Source organism: Strix aluco, chromosome Z, assembly GCF_031877795.1.
Source record: "Strix aluco isolate bStrAlu1 chromosome Z, bStrAlu1.hap1, whole genome shotgun sequence".
In the NCBI taxonomy this organism is placed as follows: Eukaryota; Metazoa; Chordata; class Aves; order Strigiformes; family Strigidae; genus Strix; species Strix aluco.
The window spans coordinates 8,040,944-8,062,830 of NC_133971.1; the positions used below are offsets into that span (position 1 = coordinate 8,040,944).

Here is a 21,887-nt window from a genome sequence, read left to right on the forward strand (position 1 = left end):
CGCACGCCGATGGCGTCACCCGCTTGCCCGCTGGGCCGGCGGGAGGGCAGACAGTCAGGCGTACCGCGGGCAGCTAAGAGCCGCTGTAGGAGAAGGGCCTCTCGGAGCTGGGCAGTCCTGTGTGAGGGGGCTCGGCCCGGCGGGGCTTGGCTTACGGGGTCCCGTGGCCGCCTCAGCCCCTCCGGGTGCTGTCTCGTCACCGGCCGCTCCGGGATCGGGGTTCTTCCCTCAAGCCCGGCGGTCGCAGCGGGGCCGCACGGCGCATGGGACCCGCCCGGGCTGAGGATGTCTGGAAGCTCCTCGGGAAGGCAGGCGGCGCCGGCGGAGGTAGGCCGCGGAGCCGGCGGGGAAAGGGGGCTCGGGGGCTGCTCTGCCAGCCGGGGCGAGCTGCGGCCGAAAGTCTGCCTTGAGGAAGGTTTCTGCAGTTTCCGGGAAGAGTCCGGCGACTCCGATTAGCGGTATTTTCAGGCCCGACAATTACTCCTTGGTCTCCTTGTTGGCAGTTCCTCTTCAGTGCGGTTTTTTTTTTTTTTTTTAATATGTGTAAGATGTTTCTTTTCTTACTGGGGCAATGTGTAAAAAGGAAACCCCCTCACACGGTCGTATTAGGGCCGCTGCTAAATATGCAAATTCAACTAAAAATAGCTATTGTCAGAATAACGTTAAAACCAAACCATACAGAGACAAATCATCTTTCCCAATCGCTAATGCCGCTTACTCTCAGGTAATGTTTTGTCTGGTAATGGCCTGTTGCATTAATTTATAAGACATGTAAACTGTAGAGTATTCACGGACCTTTTTGGAGATGACGCGTCTATTCTGTTACTCCCATTTTAACAGAAGTGTCTTTCAGCGTATAGCCTGTCATGGTTTCTATGCTAAAAGTTTATTGTGTGGTTGTTAGCAGAGAAGAGTGTGTGGCCACTGTGATATTATTTTGGGACCACAGGTAGGCTGAAAAGTGGCTCTGGGGTGTGAGTTTGTACACCTGACCTAGCAAGGTATTTCTCAAATCCAAAATTAAATATTGCTACTATTAGCACTGTCATTGTCAGACAGACTTCTGATACATGTGACAGTTTGATTCTAGATCAGTCCAAGCTTTCTTACACGACAGGCAAATACTTGATTTTATTGTGCTGCCTAAATAATTTCTCTCTGTTGCCTGTTTCTAACTTTTAAACACAAATGGCTGCACTGTAAATGTTGAAAAAAGAAAAGAAAAAGCTACATACTGAAACTTATACAGAGACAACATGAACTTGACCTTAATGTAAAAATGCTATAAATAAGCTTATGGTATTTTTTCATTCTTGTATCTATTTTAATTTTACTTCTTTAGTTTGAATGTGTGTGTGTGTGTTCAAGTTTTCAACTTGTTCTGATTTGCCAATTTGCTGCAAAATATCACAACGTGTAAGGTGTAGCTTATTTTTAATGCTGAAGAAACTTGTGACTGACACATTCAAAAAGTGCCCATGTTTGTTGCTATCTAGTAGTATGACTTTCAGCGATAATTAAATTCTTTACATCTGTGAGAGATTCTTATATACATTTCATAAAAATCTCCAATTTACTAGAGACAACTGTACCCAATTAAGGGGAGGAGAGTGCTATATTAATAGCAAAATGTTTATATTTTACCAGGTAACAGATTGGTTGGCACATTCATTTGATGACTTCTTTGGAAACACAAATATTTCTTCTAGTGCCATTCCTGTGAAGACACTAGAAGGCAACTCTGGAAGAAACCAGCAGCAGAAGAAGAAAGACCTGTCTTCTGTGCCAGAAAGTAGCAAAACCAAAGTGCTGCCCAGAAAAAGAGCAAAGTCGACTTCAGTAGATCTGCCTTGTAACAAGTCCAGACAGAACTGGAGCCAGTCTCAAGATGAGCCATGGGTAGATAGATATAGACCTGAAACTCAGGTGTGAGAGTTATTCTAAGTGCTAATGTAGTAGTGACATTATAGTGTAACACTGTGGTGTAACATATTGTGCTTCTGTTCATAATCTGTATCGGTCAGGTTCTAAGTATGTCCTATTTTATTAGGGCAGTGAACTACTAGTTTGATTTATTTACTGCCTGTAGGTAAGATTTTAATGAGCTATTTATTTGTATGAGATGTAATTTTTCCCCAAGCTTCCTGAGGAGATAAAGCTACTGATGAGATGTTGTTTCCTGTCCATCCACTCCTAAACTGAATTTCAGCCATATCTGACAGCTCCAAGTACTAGTAAAATCCACAGCTAAAAAGAGAGACTGAGTTAGTGCACTCATTATGGAAAAGATAACAGAAATTATTTTGCATGTTACTAGAGAGCAATTAGCTAATCTATTAGCATGTTCAGAGTACTTGACTAATTGCAGTTTGCGCTCTCTCTTGCTTGCTTGATGCATCTTAGGCGTGACTTTGTGAGGGGTGTGGTATTGTGGTACCCTAGCGCTTCTAGGAGAAAGGACTCAAATCTGTAGTAAACCTGTCTTCACTGGTTCTGCTCATGGAGCAGCCTTTTCGCAGTGTGTTTTAAAGGTATCAGCATGTATGTTAACTATCTGTTAGCTTTGAGTGCTGGTTGATGTAGGTAAGTTAGTGTAATACTTGTATTTTATATTTAAATATTTAATAGCTCCTCTCTGGAGAGGAATTGAGTTACAAGGCTGCAAGACGAGTGAGATGCATGAGATCTGCAGAAGTTCCAAAAACCTATGTAGTATTAGAGTTGGTAGAACCTAAAAGGTACCAGCTCCAGCAATAGCTATAAAGCATACTGACACAAACAGGCAAGATGATAATGTTGTTACTTTAGGAATAATAAATAATTCATTATTTCACAGCTGCAAGCAATAGAAAACTGGTTGTTGGAGGAAGTGGGCTGAAATTATTATCCTTAACTGTTGCACTTACTTCTACTTAGCATAAACGTAGGTAACTGGAATATACACATACATGTCTGTTAATATTTTAGTCAGCATATATTCTGTTCTTAAATGTCATCATTACGGTCTTAGAAACTAAGAGGTGTATATATACATTTCATATATTTTCATCTTGTTTTAGAATGACCTTGCTGTGCAAAAGAAGAAAATTGAAGAAGTTGAAACCTGGTTAAAAATGCACATATTTCAGAGACAGCCAAAGCAGGTAATCTTGCTAAAATTAGCAGCTAGTGATACAAAACTGTACAAACGAGCTGGATTCAATTTTATTTTAATTTCAGAGAAAAACTATACTTAGAGGTAGTGATTATGTACCTATTGCATTATAAGAAATCTGTTAAGAACACAGATTAGAGCTTGCACATTTGTTTTGGGCTAATGCTGCTAAGAGGTAGATTCTGGTTTTGCTCAGAAACGTTATTTTCTAGCATCCAGTCAGTTTATACCTCTTCAGTGTGTGCTTGTAGCTGCATTTTAACTCCCACAGATTAATTTTAAATATCTTGGAAAATTTCCAGTTGCAGCGAGTTGATGTAACAGGATGTTTTTAACTTCTTGATTGATAAGAGGGATTCTTAGACACATGCATAATTTACCAGTGTTGCCTAGTGTTCTTCAGACCCAATTCTCCAGTATCTATTATGCTGGTAGGCTACATGCTGTGCAGTTAACTAAATGGATACATTAAAAACTGAGAGCAGGGCTTCCCGAGTTCTGGTTTAGCTCTTTCTATCTGAATACTCAACAGGTAAATTAATAACACAAAGTACTTAACTCAGTTTTTATTGCAAAATCAGAATCATTACCAGAGCAACTAGAAGAAATCCAACCAGTATTAATTTTCAGCCAACTTCCAGATTTTTTTTCTTTTCCCTTGTGACAGGCTGGCTCTGTTTTACTGCTGACTGGTCCTGCTGGTTGTGGAAAGACTGTGACTGTACAAATATTAGCAAAAGATCTTGGTGTTCAGGTGCAAGAATGGACCAATCCAACATCTTTAGACTTCACAAAAGAAGAATTAAGGAATATATTTGGCCATGGTAATTTTTTTTTTCCCTTTTTTGATTTATGTATTCTGTATTTTTTATTCTTTTGTGTTTGTCACATATGAAGTCAGATCCACATCCATGTAAGTCAGATCCTTAGTGTTTAGTAAGAATCTTTCTTTTGCTTATATCTGAGAAGGGACTTAGTTTTTTTTACAGCGTTTACTCCAAAATAATTTACAATTCAAGTCAATATAGAGAGCTATGTAATAGCCTGGATATCATTTGAGCCAATTAAATAAAAATAGGTTAGTCTCTCTTCATCTGGGTCCTCAACTGAATTCTACCCTTTGAAAGTTCTTGTATTTGTCATGTGTTTGCCAAAGGGTTTAGCTGCTGGTGTTCAATGGCTACTGTCAGAAAATAGCATGGGTGGGTATTAGTTTTTGTGGGTATTTATATTCTACTTGGTATAATATAGGATACATATTTTTAATTAGTTTTCTTTTTCAGACTCAAATTTTCATACGTTTCCGAGTCAGGCCCAAGCAGCTCTCTTTCAAGATTTTCTATTAAGAGCAAATAAGTATAACAAACTTCAGATGCTTGGGGAGTCCTCAGCAAATGATAAAAAGATTATTCTTATTGAAGTAAGTGAAAACTTGTGAAATCTTGTTTTGAAAACAATACCTTTTATTATAATATTGACGTGCTAGCTTCAGCTGGTGGATTGGTGTTGCCAAAAGTTAGTCTGCTTTACTGCGGATGAATTCTTTATTACTTTTTGAGTCTATACAACAATCTAGATCCAAGTTCTACCTGTAGTTAAACTATATAAGCTAATAGGCAGAAATTGGAGACTAATTTGTGTACAGAAATAAGTAATAGAGTATCGAAAAGTAGATCAAAACAATATTGAAAAGTCATACTTACGTTTCTGTGTGATTAGCTTTCCAGAAACATTATGTGTATAAATAGGAAGAGAGGGGGAAATCCCCCCCACTATTCCTGTTACTTACGGATGCAGGAGAGTGTAGAAGGTATGTGAGAATTACACAGTCAGAAAGCATTTGAAATTTAGCATTCCTGGTCTTAAGCAGGGGGCATTATTTGGGGCAGAGATGTGAACTCTGAAGGTTTGTGAGCCATACTGGAAGGTACAGGAGAAGACATATCCAGGACTGTGTTTTGATAGCATTTTCTGTATGAGGTTTTCCTTTTTTCTTTATGAGGTTTTCATTTTTTCTGAGAAGAATTTTATGAGTTACTAGTTATGATAGTCAAGTTGTCTGTAAACTTTCAAGAAAAAGAATGGATGAGACAAAAATTCTAGCTGAATAATGTGATGTACTGTAGAGTTTAGGAAGCACAGTCTACTGTGACTTTTCTTCATAATGAAGTCACTTTCTTGTGTAGGTCCTCTGATATCTCAAGTAGTGTATCCTGCCATCTTCCTCAATGGAGCTGCTACCTTGAGTGTTTATCCTCTGAGTAAAACTCTGTCTAGCAGGCAGTGTAATCACCCAAGGCTGTTTCTTAGGAAACAAGGACAGAAAGGAAATGTTTCTTTTTAGGTGATTGTTTTCCATAATGGAAGAAAGAAATTCTGTGCATTGGGTTTTTTTTAATCTTTGTCTTTTTTTATCTTTGTTGTCTTCAGTGTTAGATGCATTCAAATTTAGTTGAAAGCAAGCTAACTAGAAAGAAAAATGTGTGTCAGCATAGTGTGCCATAATAGTCAGTCTGTGGGAAAGAATATTTACATCTGAATGTAATGACGGCCGTTCATTTGTTTTGAACAGGACATACCTAACCAATTCTATCGAGACCCTAGCAGTCTACATGAAATTCTCAGGTCAGTTGCAGCTAAGTTTTTAATGATTAGTTTTAGCCACTTGCAGTAAACTGCAGTTTGATTCTTACCATACTTGCTTATTTTTCAATTTAGGAGATTTGTTCGTAGAAGCAGATGTCCCCTTATATTTATAATTTCTGATAACTTCAGTGGAGACAGCAACCAGAGGTTGCTATTCCCAACGGAAATTCTAGAGGAGTTGTGTATATCCAATATTAGGTAAGATCTTTTATCTCATTAAAACTTGATTGAAATAAATGAGAAGTCAGAAACTAATTAATTTTTTTTAAATGAAATTCAACAGTTTCAAGCCTGTTGCACCAACAAATATGATGAAAGTTCTTAATCGAATAGCTGCAACAGAAGCTATTACGGTAAGTTGTCAAAACTGGTAACTTCTGTGCAGTGCTAGGACCAAAAGATTTCAGACTTTCATATCTGAAATACGTTATTTATATTTGTTACTGTATTTGTTTGATCTTTGACAGCAGAGCCCCACACCCCCCCAAAAAAAGCACCAATTCCCCCAACAGAAAACAAGGGACAGATGGAAAGGGATCTTGTTTTTAAGTTTAATTCCACTTGATCGTTGGTCTAAGTCTTCGAAGTTACTTCTGAAAATTCTTCTACCTCTTGCAGAAACTATATATATATGAAACAAGTGATAGGAATAGAAGTAATTTTCATTGTATCCAGCAAGGCCAGAAGAGGTCATGAACCTAAATCCTCTATTATTCCTAAACTGTTTTGATTACAACCAGGTCTAATACTGAGTGACACCTTGCAAAGAATTACATGCATTATTCTCTTTAATATTGCTATATAAAATGTGGCAAAGTGTTTAAATGTTTTAAAGTTAGCAGTATTACATGGTTTTGAGCAAATGGTGGATGGTCATGCAGTGTATTTCAGAGGTGGGTCCCCACAGCCAGAATAATATTCAAATATTCCTTTTCCTAGTTTTTCTTATTACATTGAATGTTGCTTTTCCTTGTAGAACAGAGAAAAGAATTATGCTCTTGATAGAACTTCTCTGGAGTTGCTTTGCAGAGGTTGTTCAGGTGATATAAGAAGTGCAATAAACAGTCTTCAGTTTTCTTCTATGAAAGGTAAATACATATGATTTTAAGTGAATGACATTTTGACCATTTCTGCTGTAAAGGTATTCTGTTTACTGTTGCAGCACAGCTGGGTGAGCTGTGCAAAACATTTTTGACATGCTGCTCTGGAGCAGAAATAAAAGGCATAAAGGTGTGGGTTTGGTTTTTTGATGCTGAAAATGTTTTAATTCAAGAGTGTTGTAGTCTTAAAAATGACTAATATCTGCTATCTATGTGTTGATGTAATTTAATGGACTGCTCTCTTTTCTTCTTGATATCTTTGCTATTGGTCAGTATTTACTGTTCAAAGCTTTTATGATGCAACCTTAATTTGAAAGGGATGTCTTCATTGTTCTTATACTTCTCCATGTCCTTATCTCTACCCTTAAAGCATTTCTGAAATAGTCCATTAACTCTGTATACAGAATTTATGTAATGATTGATTTTTGCTTTGGAGTTCCTATGTCTGTTGGTAAATTGAAAAGCTGTGAGGTGGCATGACCTACTATGAAGTTACTGAGTGTATTATAGAATAACTTTGAAGTTCAGTGTTTTAGTAGTCGTCAAAAGTACTTGGTTGGACAACGCTCAAATCAGACTTAGTTCGGGATTATTTTAAATGTTTCAACATTGAAAGAAAACGGGAGACTTACTGTCATAGCTTTTATAAGGACTAGAAGTCAGTAATTGTTAACTTGCATATATACAAGTTACATAATATATGATTTTTAAAAGCAGTACTCTGGCATGGTAGTTCATTCTAAGAACCGTTAGATGGTGCCAGCATTTATAATCAACCTAGAAATAAGGAACTGAATTCAACAGTTGTCTTCTGCTGTATGTTGTAAAGCTAGCAGTGATGTTGCTGCTTTTACTCATTTTCTCTTCCATCTACCTTGCAAATAGAAAATGTGCTCATGAGTACAGGATTAAATGCAGTTTAAGTCCTTGTTGTAAGGAGTTTTAGAATATATTGACATTAACTTAGCTGTGTTAAATTACATGAGGGAAAGAGTAAAGTTTCTAGGTTTAACTTGTAAATGTGGAAAGTAAATTCTTCTGATGTTGTCTTCTAGTATACTAAGTTTGTATTGTTCTGTATTAATGAGAAAAATATAAAATTCTTCTCGGTAAAATCATTTTGGTGATAATGCCATTAAGTTAATAAATAGTACGTTAGTGATACCGGAGGTTTGCAGTAGCTCACTAAGTAGCTTCTACATACTCTAGAAAATCTAAATAGTATTAAAATGACCAGTTTGTGTAATTTTTAATAAATTACCTTGGAACAGTAAGAACATGAAAGTTATAAAGAGGACTTGCGAGAACACAAAGCCATATGGCATGACAGCTTCTGTACATGACATCTCAGAATCATGTACTCAAGTCATACTACACTGAACATTCTCTTGCATTTTCTTTAACAGATTGCGAAGAGCCTCCGTCATGTTGAATAGAAATTTTTTAGTTGTTCAGGTATTTCAGTTAGGTAAATGATTGTCAGCCAGTGATATTTTGTAAATTTTGGAGACACCTCACCTCCTTGTTGATCTCCTGAGAATGCAGTATTGGTTTTTACATGTATATTTTCTTTCTTCACTTGTGTATATGTGTAACCACAAGTGATACATTCACTTTGTAGGAGTATTAATGGGTAAAATGGATCCATGGTAATTGTGGGAGAAAAGAAAGATAAATATTTAAAGGATGAGTTCTCCTAGCTCAGCAAGGAATGTTCACCTGTCACTAAATCAAATTGTGGGTGAAAATTTTTGAGTTCTAAATTGGAGTAGAAGAAGGGTTTTATTCCTTGGAGCTCAAAACATCATGGAAATTTGTAGGCTGTTGGAAGAATCACCTAAATGAAAGGTTTTCTTTGCTGCCTCATATTTCAATGAGGGTATTATACAGATAATGCAAATAGAAGATGAATTGATAAGTGAACAGAATGTAACTGAAATATAATTTAAATATATTTGCACTTGTACTTTATAAACAAGAAATTTTTAAGAAAAGCAAGTTGAGGATGCATCAGAACTAGAACGAATAAGCAAGAATGCTAGCTTTTTTAATGACAGATATTTATTATTCCAAAAAGTACTTTGCACCTCAGCTGTAGCTTCAGGTAGAGAAGTGGAATGAAGCATGCTAGTGTAGGTGACTGGCTTGTCTTCCTAATAAATGAGTTTTCTCTTAGTGCCCCTATTTATTTAATCTTTTCTGTTAGTTTTTTTTAAATTATTATTTGTTTATTTAGAACATTAGCAGTAGCAATGTAATGGAAAACTTTCTTGGAATCATGTACTGTATCCTGATTGTAGTTTTGCTTTTATTGGTAGACTGCTCATTGGAGAAAGCGTTTTGGTCAAGGAAGAAAAGGATCTCCAGACTAAAACATGAAGCAGCAGCAGTATCAAAAGTAGGAAAGAAAAGTAAATCTGATACTTCAGAAGACCAGGAGATACAAGCTATTGGTGGCAAAGATGCTTCCATCTTTCTTTTCCATGCTCTGGGGAAAATAATTTACTGCAAAAGTAAGAAAACTTTGATTTATTCTTCCTTTCAACGGGCAAAGCATGTCAGCTGCTGATAGCTAGATTTGCTAAAGTAAGGCTTAGAGTGACCTCTAATTCGCATGTTTGGTCATCAATAACAGTATTAAAACAGGAATAAAAGTTTGTTGTAACTGAGATTGCAGCTGTCTGTATCTATTAGGTAAATAAATGTTTCATTAAGATGTACTGCATGTATGTATTAAAATTACATAGCTCTAGTTGCATTAGATCCATGTGCTGTCATGCACACAAAGCTCGATAGATATCCAGCACATTTGTTGTTTTGTACAAAAGCAATATTGCTTTTCTGCAGAATAATACATTGTTGTATGGTTATATTCTATATTCATCTCTATTCCTAAAGGTTACAAAACATCCCCACAGCCTCATAGCTACTGCCTCCCTTATTTGTGTATCTGCTGTCTTTTCCTCCCTACTTGCTATCTCAACTCTGAGTTTCTCTTTAACAGACATATGTGCTCTCTCCTGACTTGAAAACGTGTTCCATTTCTGTTGTACCCTGTCTCCCCTTCCAGCTCTCCAAATAACTTCCACCTTACTACTACTGAAAGTTCTACTTTTTATATGCTTAGATTCTGTAAATATACAGAAGCCATCTGCTCCCTGTGTGTGGATACAGTACTGGTTTTTTAACATTTAAAACATGTAATTCATAAGCATTTGGTACTTATTAAACTCGTACCATCTGCACTCAGCTAAATCAGGAGCATAATGCCATTGGCTGTACATGTTTTGGTAATAATTCACAATATCGGTTCCAAAATGATCTGAGGAGAAATGGTGAGATGAGGGAATATGAAAATAATTAAATGAAATTTGTTACATGAAGTGTAATGTAATTTATTACGTGTTATTGACTATGCAGTATTGACTATATAATTAAGTACTTATGCTTGCATCAAGAGTTTTCTGGGAACTGGAAATGGTATAATCCAGTTGCTGGTAGAGTTGACAGTTGCTAAAAGAATGCTCATATATACAGAAACTACTATTCATGCAGTTACCTGTCTTTGTTCTTGCTCCTGGCTAATTTTTATTCTAATTTTGAATATTTAATCTGAAATGCATGTCTTCTGGCTTTTTTGATTATGTGCAGAAATGTAACAACACTTCTGATACTAAAAGACTAAAAATTGTAAAATCCTTTGTAGGAGAACCAGTGTCAGAATCAGAATTTCCTCAGCTGCCTGCTCACTTATCAGAATACCGTCGAGACACCTTGCTTATTCAGCCTGAGGTACATCTCCAATAACTATTAGATTTCAGTTTGGTTTGAAAAAAACAAACCCAAACTCTTAAGTGATTGATGCAAATTCTCAAGCACAGTGGTTTTGTCACTGCTCTTAATATATGTGTATTCAGTCTGTCTAAGTTACAGAACAATCTGGAAAGGACCTTGGAGGCTAACTTCAACGGTAGATTAGGTTCCCAGGCTCTTGATCTGTCGAGTTTTGAACATCTCCAGGGGTAGAAATTCTCTCACCTTGCTGATGGACTTGTAGTGGAAGGTAGACTTTCCCTTGCTGCAGTCTGTGATTGTTACCTCTGATCCTTTTGCTGTGCATTGCCAAGAGAAGTCAAGAGTTCACCTTTCTGTTACCACTCATTAAGAGAGTTAAGACAGCAATGGCTTCTGCCCCCTCCATCCCCACCACTAGCCTTCTCTGGGAGCAAACCAACCTCCCTTTTTTATATAAGCATCACTTTGTGGGTTATGTGTGCCAGCTCCCTAACCATCTAAATGTACCATAACTTTTATAGGATGCTTTTCCTTATACACTGTGTAAAACTGGAGCTTTTTTTTCCCTAATAGGCTATTGTGGAAAAATCCCATATGTCTGGAAGCATGTTTAATTTATACCTTCACCAGAACTACGTAGACTTTTTTTCTGATATAGATGATGTAGTGAGAGCCAGTGAATATTTGAGCACTGCGGATGTCCTTTGTAGTAATTGGAGTGTAAGTGTCATCTTTTTATGCACACATACTTTTTTTTAATACTCTGACATTGAGCTTCTAGACTTTTCTCTAACTGTTCATGAATGTTTACTTCAAGCTTAGAGTGTAGGTGACAGTGAATTGTTAATGAATGCTAAAATGCATCACCTGTAGAAGAGATGCAGGTGCAACTTTTTGTCCAGCTTCTGTCAGTATTTTATTATAGTGGGTTATAGTGTTTGTAAAATATTCTACAAAGTATTTTTAAATAGGACATATTTACGCTAAAAATGTATTTGAGTCTGTATGCTATGTCCCTGAAGTAATTGAGCTAGCTTTTTCATTCAGCCACTTTGAGTAAAAGTTTCACAGTAATCTAAATATATTCTGGGCATGTCATGTCACTGAGATTACAGAGTGTGCTCTACTTGAAATGAGACACACTGTACAGAGACCTTGAGTTCACATAATCACCAATTTCTCTATTAGACGCGGCTTGTGATGGAAAAATACAGTGCATCTGTGGCTACCCGAGGAGTGATACATTCAAATAGGTCCAGAGCCTTTGCCCACCACCAAGGAGGGATGGGGTTCCGGCCTTTACATAAACCCCAGTGGTTCTTTATCAATAAAAAGGTAAATGCTTGATTTTGAATTTTTTGTTTGTTTTTTTTGTTGTTGTAAGGTATGACAGTTGAGTAGTATAGATGACACCAAGCTGTGTGGTGCAGTTGATTTGCTGGAGGGAAGGGATGTGCCATCCGGAGGGACCTGGACAGGCTGGAGAGGTGGGCCTGTGCAAACCTCATGGAGTTCAACAAGGCCAAGTGCAAGGTCCTGCACATGGGTCAGGGCAATCCCAAGCACAAATACAGGCTGGGAGATGAGTGGATTGAGAGCAGCCCTGCAGAGAAGGACTTGGCGGTGTTGGTTGATGAGAAGCTCAACATGAGCCAGCAGTGTGTGCTCACAGCCCAGAAAGCCAACTGTGTCCTGGGCTGTATCCAGAGCAGTGTGGCCAGCAGGGCAACGGTGGGGATTCTCCCCAACTGCTCTGCTCTCATGAGACCCCCCCTGCAGTGCTGTGTCCAGCTCTGGGGGCACCAACATCAGAAGGGCATGAACCTGCTTGAGCAGGTCCAGAGGAGGCCACAAAGATGCTCAGGGAGCTGGAGCACCTCCCATGTGAGGACAGGCTGAGAGAGTTGGGTGTGTTCATCTGGAGAAGAGAAGGCTCTGGGGAGACCTTAGAGTGGCCTCCCAGGACTTAAAGGGTCTACAGGGAAGATGGGGAGGGATTCTTTATCAGGGAGTGAAGGGATGGGACAAGGGGCAACAGTTTTAAGCTGAAAGAGGGCAGATTTAGGTTAGATGTAAGGAAGAAATTCTCCCCTGGGATGGTGGTGAGACCCTGGCATAGGTTGCCCAGAGAAGCTGTGGCTGCCCCCTCCCTGGAAGGGTTCAAGGCCAGGTTGGACGGGGCTTTGGGCAACCTGGTCTAGTGGAAGGTGTCCCTGCCCATGGCAGGGGGGTTGGAACTAGATGATCTTTAAGGTCCCTTCTAAGACAAACCCTTCTATGATTCTGTGATTTTGTCACAGTGCTAAATTTGTCAAATATCCTATTTTGATACTTCTAAAAGCACTTCTAAAAAGCATTTTCTTGAATAGTTACATTTGTATTATTCCTTTAATGGAAAAATAAATTGGAGGCCTCTGACAAAATCTGATTCCTGTGTCTAAATTAGCATACCGCTGGGAGAGTCTTAAATTAATGGAGACACAATTAGTGTTAGAATATTATAAAGTGTTCCTAAAAGTAAGTTTAAGTTTTTGTGCAGTTTAAATCACATTAAACTGTTGTGTAAGTTGAACAAATTACTGGAATTATGTTTTATATGTGTATCAGAAATAGGTTGTTCATGAGATGCCAAAGCTCTTGGCAATTTTTAGTGTTTGAACTAACACTTCTCTTGATGTATCTGTCAAAAAGTATTGGTCTGGATGGGTGGGGAATTCTATAATCAAGGGATAAATATTTTCTGGAAATTTTAATGCCCAGCAAAAGGCAAAAATGAAGGAATGGACCATTTTTATGATCTGTATATGTTAACTCTAACTGATTATCTTTTTTTCTGGTCTCATTTTTCAGTAACTTGTGTATAGTCATCCAGCAGGCAAAAAGGAAGTCTTGTCTTTTATGGTACAGAATATCTACATTAATAATGATTTACCCAGTTTTTTACTTATGTTTCTCTTTCCCCCAACTCTTACAGTATCAAGAAAATTGCCTTGCTGCAAAATCTCTCTTTTCAAGCTTCTGTTTACCACCCGAGTGTCTTCAGACAGAGCTATTGCCTTATCTTGCTATGTTAGCAAATCCAATGAGAAACCAAGGTAAGATGGGTGTAACTCTTGATCGTGGACTCTTTTTTTGTAATTGAAGCATACTGAAAAATTTTGTAACCCAACATGTCAATACTACCTGTGGTTTTGCCTCAGTAAGAAAAATACTTTTGATAAATGCATATAGCTGATATCCAAAAATATTTCTAGTAACATAGCCAAAATTAAAGCTGTCCTGTTAGGTTTGAAGCAACATCAAGAACTTTTTTAAAACTTATGTAACTGAAAGAATTAAAACAATTTAAAAATATTTCCAATACAGTTGGAACTAGGTGATCTTTAAGGTCTCTCCCAACCCAAACCATTCTAAGATTCTGTGAAGTATCTCTCTTGGCTGAAGTGGGGCGTATGTGATGCTTTACAAATGTGTAAGATGGCTCCTCATGTTGGAGTATTAGAAATAATTTTTCCCTTTTTTTACTGCATGGATTTCTGGTATCTGTGTACTGAATTTCATCATGATGCTCTCTCACTCACTCTCTTAAGGTCCTTGCATAGTCTTTCTGCCTGCCCACGTCTTTACTAGCTTGTCTACCTGGGTGGCATTGGCAAACTTGCTCATTTCACTCTTCACCCCCTTTTATGACAGGGTTATGTTAAAGAGTGTACTGCATAGGCCAGGTCCTAGCACAGATTGCTGCAGAACTTATTGGCAACTTACTTCCATTGCAAGAGTTAACTATTACCTCGTACCCCTCTCCCCACTTCCTATTCATTAATTATTTACCAAAATTTACTAGTAAAGTTGTTCTCTTAGGCTTAGGGCTTCTCTTAAATTTACTAGAGGATTTGGTGAGAAGACTTTTGGAAACCTAGTAGTCAATATTAACTAGACATTTGTTGCTTATTGATTCCTTTCCAGTAATATCAACAGACTTAAAAGGCTTTAAAAAGCCTTTCCCAGATAAAGTAAACAAAATCCAAGTTTGCAGTGCATTAAAAAAATGTGTAACCTGAGGTAATCCAATAGCACACAGGTCATGCTGAAAAATTTACTTTGTATAGTACATAATCCAAAAATTATTGTTTAGACAGCTGGGTCACATGCTATGTTAATTACTTCTAATAAAAGGTTTCATGTCTTAACTAAGGCCTTGACATCAGGATGAATTAATTTTGTAGGCTATGGCATAATAACTACATCATAAATACACGGTTGATGAGCGTCAAAATTTTTTTATGTGTAGGCAATCTGTAAATATGGTGAAGTGGTAAGCAGTTTGAAAAAACAAACATAGACACTAGTGCAGTGTTTTGGTATCTAAAATAATTGCAAATATATATAGGAACTTTTCACAGAATCACAGAATCATCTAGGTTGGAAAGGACCTTGAAGATCATCTAGTCCAACCATCAACCCAATATTAACAGTTCCCAACTACACCATATCCCTCAGCACGATGTCGACCCAACTCTTAAGCACCTCCAGGGATGGGGACTCCCACCACCTCCCTGGGCAGCCCATTCCAACGCCTAACAACCCCTTCTGGAAAGAAATACTTCCTAATATCTAGTCTAAACCTTCCCTGGCACAACTTGAGGCCATTCCCTCTTGTCTTATCACTCATTACTTGGTTAAAGAGACTCATCCCCAGCTCTCTGCACCCTCCTTTCAGGTAGTTGTAGAGGGTGATGAGGTCTCCCCTCAGCCTCCTCTTCTCCAGACTAAACAACCCCAGTTCCCTCAGCCGCTCCTCATATGACCTGTGCTCCAGACCCTGCACCAGCTTTGTTGCCCTTCTCTGGACACGCTCCAGTCATTCAATGTCCTTTTTGTAGTGAGGGGCCCAAAACTGAACACGGTATTTGAGGTGTGGCCTCACCAGTGTTGAGTATTATGAATTATTTATTTTCCAGTATGTTTAATTGTATGTGCATTATGATCTACATAATATGATACTGGTGATTCTTTGTTCTTAGCTCAGATTGCTTTTATCCAAGACATTGGGAGGCTGCCACTGAAAAGACATTTTGGAAGGTAAACTTGACTTCTGTATTTTCTTAAAGTACGACTTTCTTTCTTAATATACTGAGGAAAGAACCCTTTCATAGAGAAACATCTTCAGTGTACATCTATGATGTGACATTTTCCCTCATTTGCAGCATGATAATTTTGTATTTTGCCTTTTAAAACTTTTTCCAGTTCAAATCTATTTTTCATTACAATGTTAGTAGCAACATTTTTCTATAGTCTTGCTTTTAATCCTGGTTTAGCTTTCTTTTCCATTGTATCAAATATTAGCTCTGTCCTAGACACATTTATATTTCTCCAGTGCATGATCTGAATAAAGTATTTTTTTTACAGTCAAAAAGATTTATGTGAGAATAAAACTGAATTGATGCAAAGAGTATAGTGCAGTTTGCCTATTGTTTGTCAAGACAAAACATTAATCTGGAAGGTTGATAAAACATTCTGTGTTCACATGCGTGTTAGTTAGAGGTGTAAGAAAGTATAATGGGAAATCATTCTTATTTCCGTTGAAGCAGTTGTATATCTATGAAACTACAAAGTATTTTAATGAGTGCTTCCTCTGAAATTAGCTAGCAGCACTGGGTTTTATTTTGTGGAATTTTTGCCTGTTGGACTACTTACAGTAAACCTTTGTTTAGAATCCATGTTTTTAATAAAACTATAGCTACTGAAGTTCCTCTGTCTTAGACATTAAATATTGAAAAAAATACTTATTTCAACTGTGAGACTCTAGTGCTCTACTTACCTACAGATTGTGTAGTGCTCATGGGGTGATGTGGCATGACGTTATATTGTGACTCTAGTGAGCCCTCTGAATTAGAGGCATCACTTATACTAGTAGATTCTCAGTTACATGTCTATAACTTTGATAGCTCTGAAATTTAGAAAAAGTTTTAATTGTGGTGGTCTGTTTCTAACAAAGGATCAAGATCACAGCTGGAATGAGACTAACTCTTTAGAGAGAGAGTTTGTTAGGGCATCTGACAAAGCTTCTCATTTATTCCTGTGGTTTTTGCTGTCTGACTTTAACTATGAAATACTGGCCTGTAAGGTAAAGACTGTATTTACCCAAGAACCACCCTGTTCCCCAACTTTTGTATTAAAAGCCATTTTGGTTGCTAGTCAGGAAGTAAGGGAAGTGTCCCTAATGTCTTTGCAGTCTCCCTTGTCTAAATGCTTGTAACTTTATAAATTAATTGCAGACTTTCTTATGCCATTAATTTTGTCTGCAGCATACCTTTAAATATTGAGAAAATTTTTGTATCTACACTAGTAAGTTTGGTGTGTGTCACTTAGTTTTATCTGAGAGGTAACTTTTCTTCTGAAAACACTGTAATCCTTTTTCATTTGTTCACTATTTTGGAAAGGAAGCATAGAGAAACATAGGTATTTTAGTAAGCATTTGCTTCCTTCAGGAATCCTAATTGAATATTAATTTGTGTTATTAATCGGTCCTTAAAATAACTTACGTGCAGATGTTTTAATGGAAATAAGAATATTTTATTTATTTTCCAGTATATTTATTAATGGAATGGGAGTAGTACTATAGTAAGAAAACTGGTATCAAGGAGAGTGCATAGTATTTGATCAGCTGGAATTGGTGTCAGGATGAGTTTTTGTCAGTAACTAAGTTTTTATTATTCCCAGGCCAAGTGGGAAAATAATAAAGGAACACTGGTAACATGCTGATATAGAGATGCCTGAAAGATTGAGAAGTCCAAATAATAAATTATAAAATATAGAAAGATTTCCTTTCCACTTTTTTTTTTTTTTAATTTGCCTGTTTCCAGTTAAATTGCTTCCTGTCCTAAAGGATTTTGGCTTTGCTTGGAAAGGGTCTGATGTACCATGGGCTGTCGTCAGTAACTGGACTGTTTGCAGTTCCTGTGCGTGAGGAAAGCTCAGCAAAACCACTGTTACCATAAGGAAGACACTTGAAGCAACAGTGGGTACTGGGGCAGCGACGGAGCACAAACATGATTTGGTATTTTGCTGTTGCTGTAGTTTGAGGCTGGGTAGGGTAGCCCTCTCTCTGAGAGGAGCTCCTGTGTCTTCTGTAGGCTGTCATGTAAGCAGTGCGGTGTTGAGTTCTGGGCACAATACCTGGAAGACATGTGCAGAGCTGTAAAAACATAATACCAAAGGTAGTGATGTAAGCCAGAATGTGTATAGTGTGAATTAACTGTGATTGATGGAGGGTTTACTGCCAGAAAAGGAGAGAGCTGTTAAGTACCAGTGAAGAGGGGTGACAGATGTGGTTCACGGGCAGTCTTTTCTGTTGCAGCTTCTGTGTGAGAGAGCAGACGTTTTCTCATGGTAACTTACTGTCGCAATGGTAATTTTACAGGTTAAAGCTTGAAACACTTACTGATAAAGATCCTGGGATACCAGACTTATTTGTTAGCTCTGAGGGGGACTGTACCGATGTGCATGCTATGGAGATGGCTCCACAGATGGAGAAAAATGGAACGAATGAGAATGAATCGGATGGATTCCCTCTCTCTTCTAGCCAGTGCAGTGGAAGTGAACTACCTGGCAGCCAGCCTCAGCCTGTTGCAGCTCAAGCAATCATGGAGGAAGATGAATTAAAAATAGAGGAATATGATAGTGACTAGTACAACAAAATATCAACCACTGACTTGCCTGAATAGATTAATATGTTACAAAGGTGTTTGCTAAAGAGAGTATGGTCTGCACAAAAGGACTGTGTTAGCTACTTAAGTGGGCTAGGAGGCCAAATCTGAACATGCTGTGTCAGCTTCCTCTTAACTTTGCAGCATCACGCCTGAGCTGAATACTAAATTACAAGCTATTCCCTGCCTCTCCTGAGCCATGAAATAATCTATATTGATAAAAAGAGAATAATAAATGATGACTGAAACTAGTTTGAAAGAGACTGTAGATCAGCAGTGTCACTCTTTATTTTTTACACATTTTAATTTAGTTTGTAATTGTACAGTGTGTTTCCTGAGTACACACTTGATAAGTTGAAGGTTTTATTAAATTTAATACCTTCAAAAAAATTGCTGTTTGCAAGCTTGGCCCTTTTGAAAGAAGAGACTGAAGTGTACATGTAAAATATTCCATACTCATGATGTAAATAAAACTCCTACTGTATTAATACTGTTTTGTACTCTGCTACAGATTTGTATGTGTTTATAAATTGAACATATGTTGTACAACAGATTATTTTGGATTCCTTTTTGAAAGATATTTTCATAACTTATGGAGGGGAAGATACAACAATCAATCATAAGTCCTTCTTAATGCTTCTTACCCAAATCCAGGCTGGGCGATGAGTGGATGGAGAGCAGCCCTGCGGAGAAGGACTTGGGGGTTCTAGTGGATGGAAAACTGACTGTGACCCAGCAGTGTGCGCTCACAGCCCAGAAAGCCAACCGTGTCCTGGGCTGCATCCAGAGCAGTGTGGCCAGCAGGGCGAGGGAGGGGATTCTCCTCTACTCTGCTCTCGTGAGACCCGCCTGCAGTGCTGTGTCCAGCTCTGGGGGCACCAACATCAGAAGGGCATGAACCTGCTTGAGCAGGTCCAGAGGAGGCCACAAAGATGCTCAGGGAGCTGGAGCACCTCCCCTGTGAGGACAGGCTGAGAGAGTTGGGGGGGTTCATCTGGAGAAGAGAAGGCTCCGGGGAGACCTTAGAGCGGCCTTTCAGTAGGGAAGGTGGGGGGACACTCTTTAACAGGGGGTGTAGGGATAGGAAGAGGGGTAATGGTTTTAAGCTGAAAGAGGGCAGATTTAGATGAGATATAAGGAAGAAATTCTTCCCTGTGAGGGTGGTGAGGCCCTGGCACAGGTTGCCCAGAGAAGTTGTGGCTGCCCCCTCCCTGGAAGGGTTCAAGGCCAGGTTGGACGGGGCTTTGAGCAACCTGGGCTAGTGGAAGGTGTCCCTGCCCATGGCAGGGGGGTTGGGACTAGATGGTCTTTAAGGTCCCTTCCAACCCAAACTGTTCTATGATTCTCATCCTTTGTATTCTGTAGGCAGTTAACGGTGTAGTGTGCAGTTTTTCTCCCTGAATTGCAGTTGCGCTGAGGGAAAGAATAATGCTGTGTTTGGGAACTGATGCGTGAGAAGTGTGTTGTGGTTGCCTAAATAGACTGTTTTAATACTTCAGTGCTTCTCTGTAACTGGGATTGGTCCATGCAAATCAATCTAACATATTGCTGTGGTTAGTGATACCATGGGAGTAACAAAAAAATCAAACCAAACAACTTTGAATGTGTAATGTGTGTTTGCATTTCTGTATTGCTTACATCCGGAGTTTAGTGGAAGAAAATAAGTGTTTATCTACAATAACCTTGCTATTAATGCTATTAAAAAATCCAGATTTGTCCTTTCTCAAGGGACAGATGTAGTCTGTCCATGTTTAATTTTGAAGAGGGAAATTTCTCCCTTAATTCTTAAATCCTGTTACAGCTGTACTCATTACAGCAAAGTCTAAACTTTTTTGGTTGTTGATGCCCCTTAACACCTTTTGCCCTCTCCAGGGTGTTTTGGATGGGATGAGCCCTGCTCAGCTTAGGTGGTAGCTCATTTCTCTTGGGCCTCCTGCAGTTGTGTGTCACTGAAACACCACCTGACCCCTCTTGTGCTTCCAGGGGGGCCTCCAGTGCAAATGACAATAAGGCATGAAATACTAATTTTTACTTTGCAAGCAAAACTCCATGAAACTTCTTTATATCTTTTCAGCTTTCCTTACAGTAGTATCAGGTAACCAGCAGTAGTAATAGAGTTACTTTCACATCAACTACTTTGATTTACTGTGGGCCTTGCCCTTACTAGGGCAGTATTCAATACTCACCTGGTTAATTATAAATTGTAATAGTAGAGACTTATCACTATCAACTACAGTGTTCATATTAATTGGTGTAAAACCTCTTTCACATGAAAACACAAAAAAAAAAGCATTCTCTTTAATAATTTCTTCTGCTCGAATGTCTATGCTATTGCCTCTGAATTGCAGTGGTGTGCAAAATGTGTGAACAGGATGGAAGCTCCAAATTGCTGAAGTGCTAGTGAGCACCCTATTAGAGCCAGTGCCAAATTAACATTAAATCAATCCCCAGGTAAGCCAAAGGGAAGTGCTGACAGCTGTTAAGCTTGTGTAGCTGCAAGCAGGCACAAGAATGAGTGTCAGTGCTCCAGCCCACCCTCCTAGCTATCTCTAGGGAGTAGAAGAGTCTGTTTTGGCTCCCTCAGCAATGTTATCATAATAACAAGGTGGGGGAAGGAAAAGAACCACCCTAGGAGTGATTTAGGAGCATCCCAAGAAGGAGAGATACATGGGTTTTTTTTGTGTGGTCAAAGAATTTCAACAGTTATGACAGCCTTTGGGAAACCCCCATGACTCAGGTCCTCGGTCAAAAGTAATCCCATGCATGGGGTTACCTTTATTTACCCAAGGGAGGAATAACCCAGACTGTCTTCTCCAGCATTATTTTTAATGCACACTACAGGGACTTTATCCCCATCCATGGTATGTAGGAGATTTGATTGAGTTGGGCCAGCCTAGTTGGCAGATCCTCTGATATTGACTAACCAGGTGACTTTTGCTAAATGCACATCCCAGTGTTTGAAAGTTCCACCACCTATTGCTCTCAGTGTAGTTTTCAGCAATCCATTGTATCACTCAATTTTCCCAGAGGCTGGTGCATGGTAGGGAATGTGATATATCCACGCAATACCATGCTCTTTGGCCCAGGTGTCTATGAGGTTGTTTCGGAAATGTGTCCCATTATCTGACTCAATTCTTTCTGGCATGTCATGCCCCCATAAGACTTTCTCCTCAAGGCCTAAAATGGTGTTCCGGGCAGTGGCATGGGACACGGCATGAGCTTCCAACCAACCAGTGGCTGCTTCCACCATTACAAGCACATAGTGTTTGCCTTGCCGAGTTTGTGGGAGCGCGATACAATCAATCTGCCAGGCCTCCCCATATTTATATTTTGACCATCATCCTCGATACCAAATGGGCTTTAACCGTTTGGCTTGCTTGATCGCAGCACATGTCTCACATTCATGGATTACCTGTGCAATAGCATCCATGGTTATGTCCACCCCTCGGTCACGAGCCCATCTATATGTTGCATCTCTTCCCT

General features: G+C 38.8%; 1 protein-coding gene across 5 annotated transcripts; it reads left to right on the top strand.

Annotated features, from left to right (window-relative positions):
- Window positions 1-53: 53 nt before the first annotated feature.
- On the top strand, window positions 54-18,950 carry RAD17 (RAD17 checkpoint clamp loader component). 5 transcript variants are annotated; one of them, XM_074812683.1, is made up of 16 exons: window positions 54-327; window positions 1,648-1,926; window positions 3,060-3,143; window positions 3,822-3,978; window positions 4,438-4,574; window positions 5,727-5,779; window positions 5,873-5,998; window positions 6,084-6,153; window positions 6,777-6,888; window positions 9,219-9,413; window positions 10,607-10,692; window positions 11,269-11,415; window positions 11,884-12,030; window positions 13,670-13,790; window positions 15,720-15,777; window positions 18,119-18,950. In XM_074812683.1, exons 1-16 carry the CDS (start codon window positions 286-288, stop codon window positions 18,384-18,386), a joined length of 2,082 nt encoding a protein of 693 aa, XP_074668784.1. In that variant the 5' UTR covers window positions 54-285; the 3' UTR covers window positions 18,387-18,950. The 5 variants fall into 5 exon arrangements, with proteins under 5 accessions (XP_074668784.1, XP_074668786.1, XP_074668783.1 ...); XM_074812685.1 differs by lacking the exons at window positions 54-327; window positions 18,119-18,950 and adding exons at window positions 357-724; window positions 17,562-17,752; XM_074812682.1 differs by lacking the exon at window positions 54-327 and adding an exon at window positions 358-724.
- The last annotated feature ends 2,937 nt before the right edge of the window (window positions 18,951-21,887 follow it).

Coding starts and splice junctions, on each gene's coding strand:
- RAD17 (XM_074812682.1), top strand. CDS start 572: ATGTGTAAAAAGGAAACCCCCTCACACGGTCGTATTAGGGCCGCTGCT. Junction 3,979..4,437: donor AAGGAATATATTTGGCCATG/GTAATTTTTTTT, acceptor TTTCTTTTTCAG/ACTCAAATTTTCATACGTTT. Junction 12,031..13,669: donor GGTTCTTTATCAATAAAAAG/GTAAATGCTTGA, acceptor CAACTCTTACAG/TATCAAGAAAATTGCCTTGC.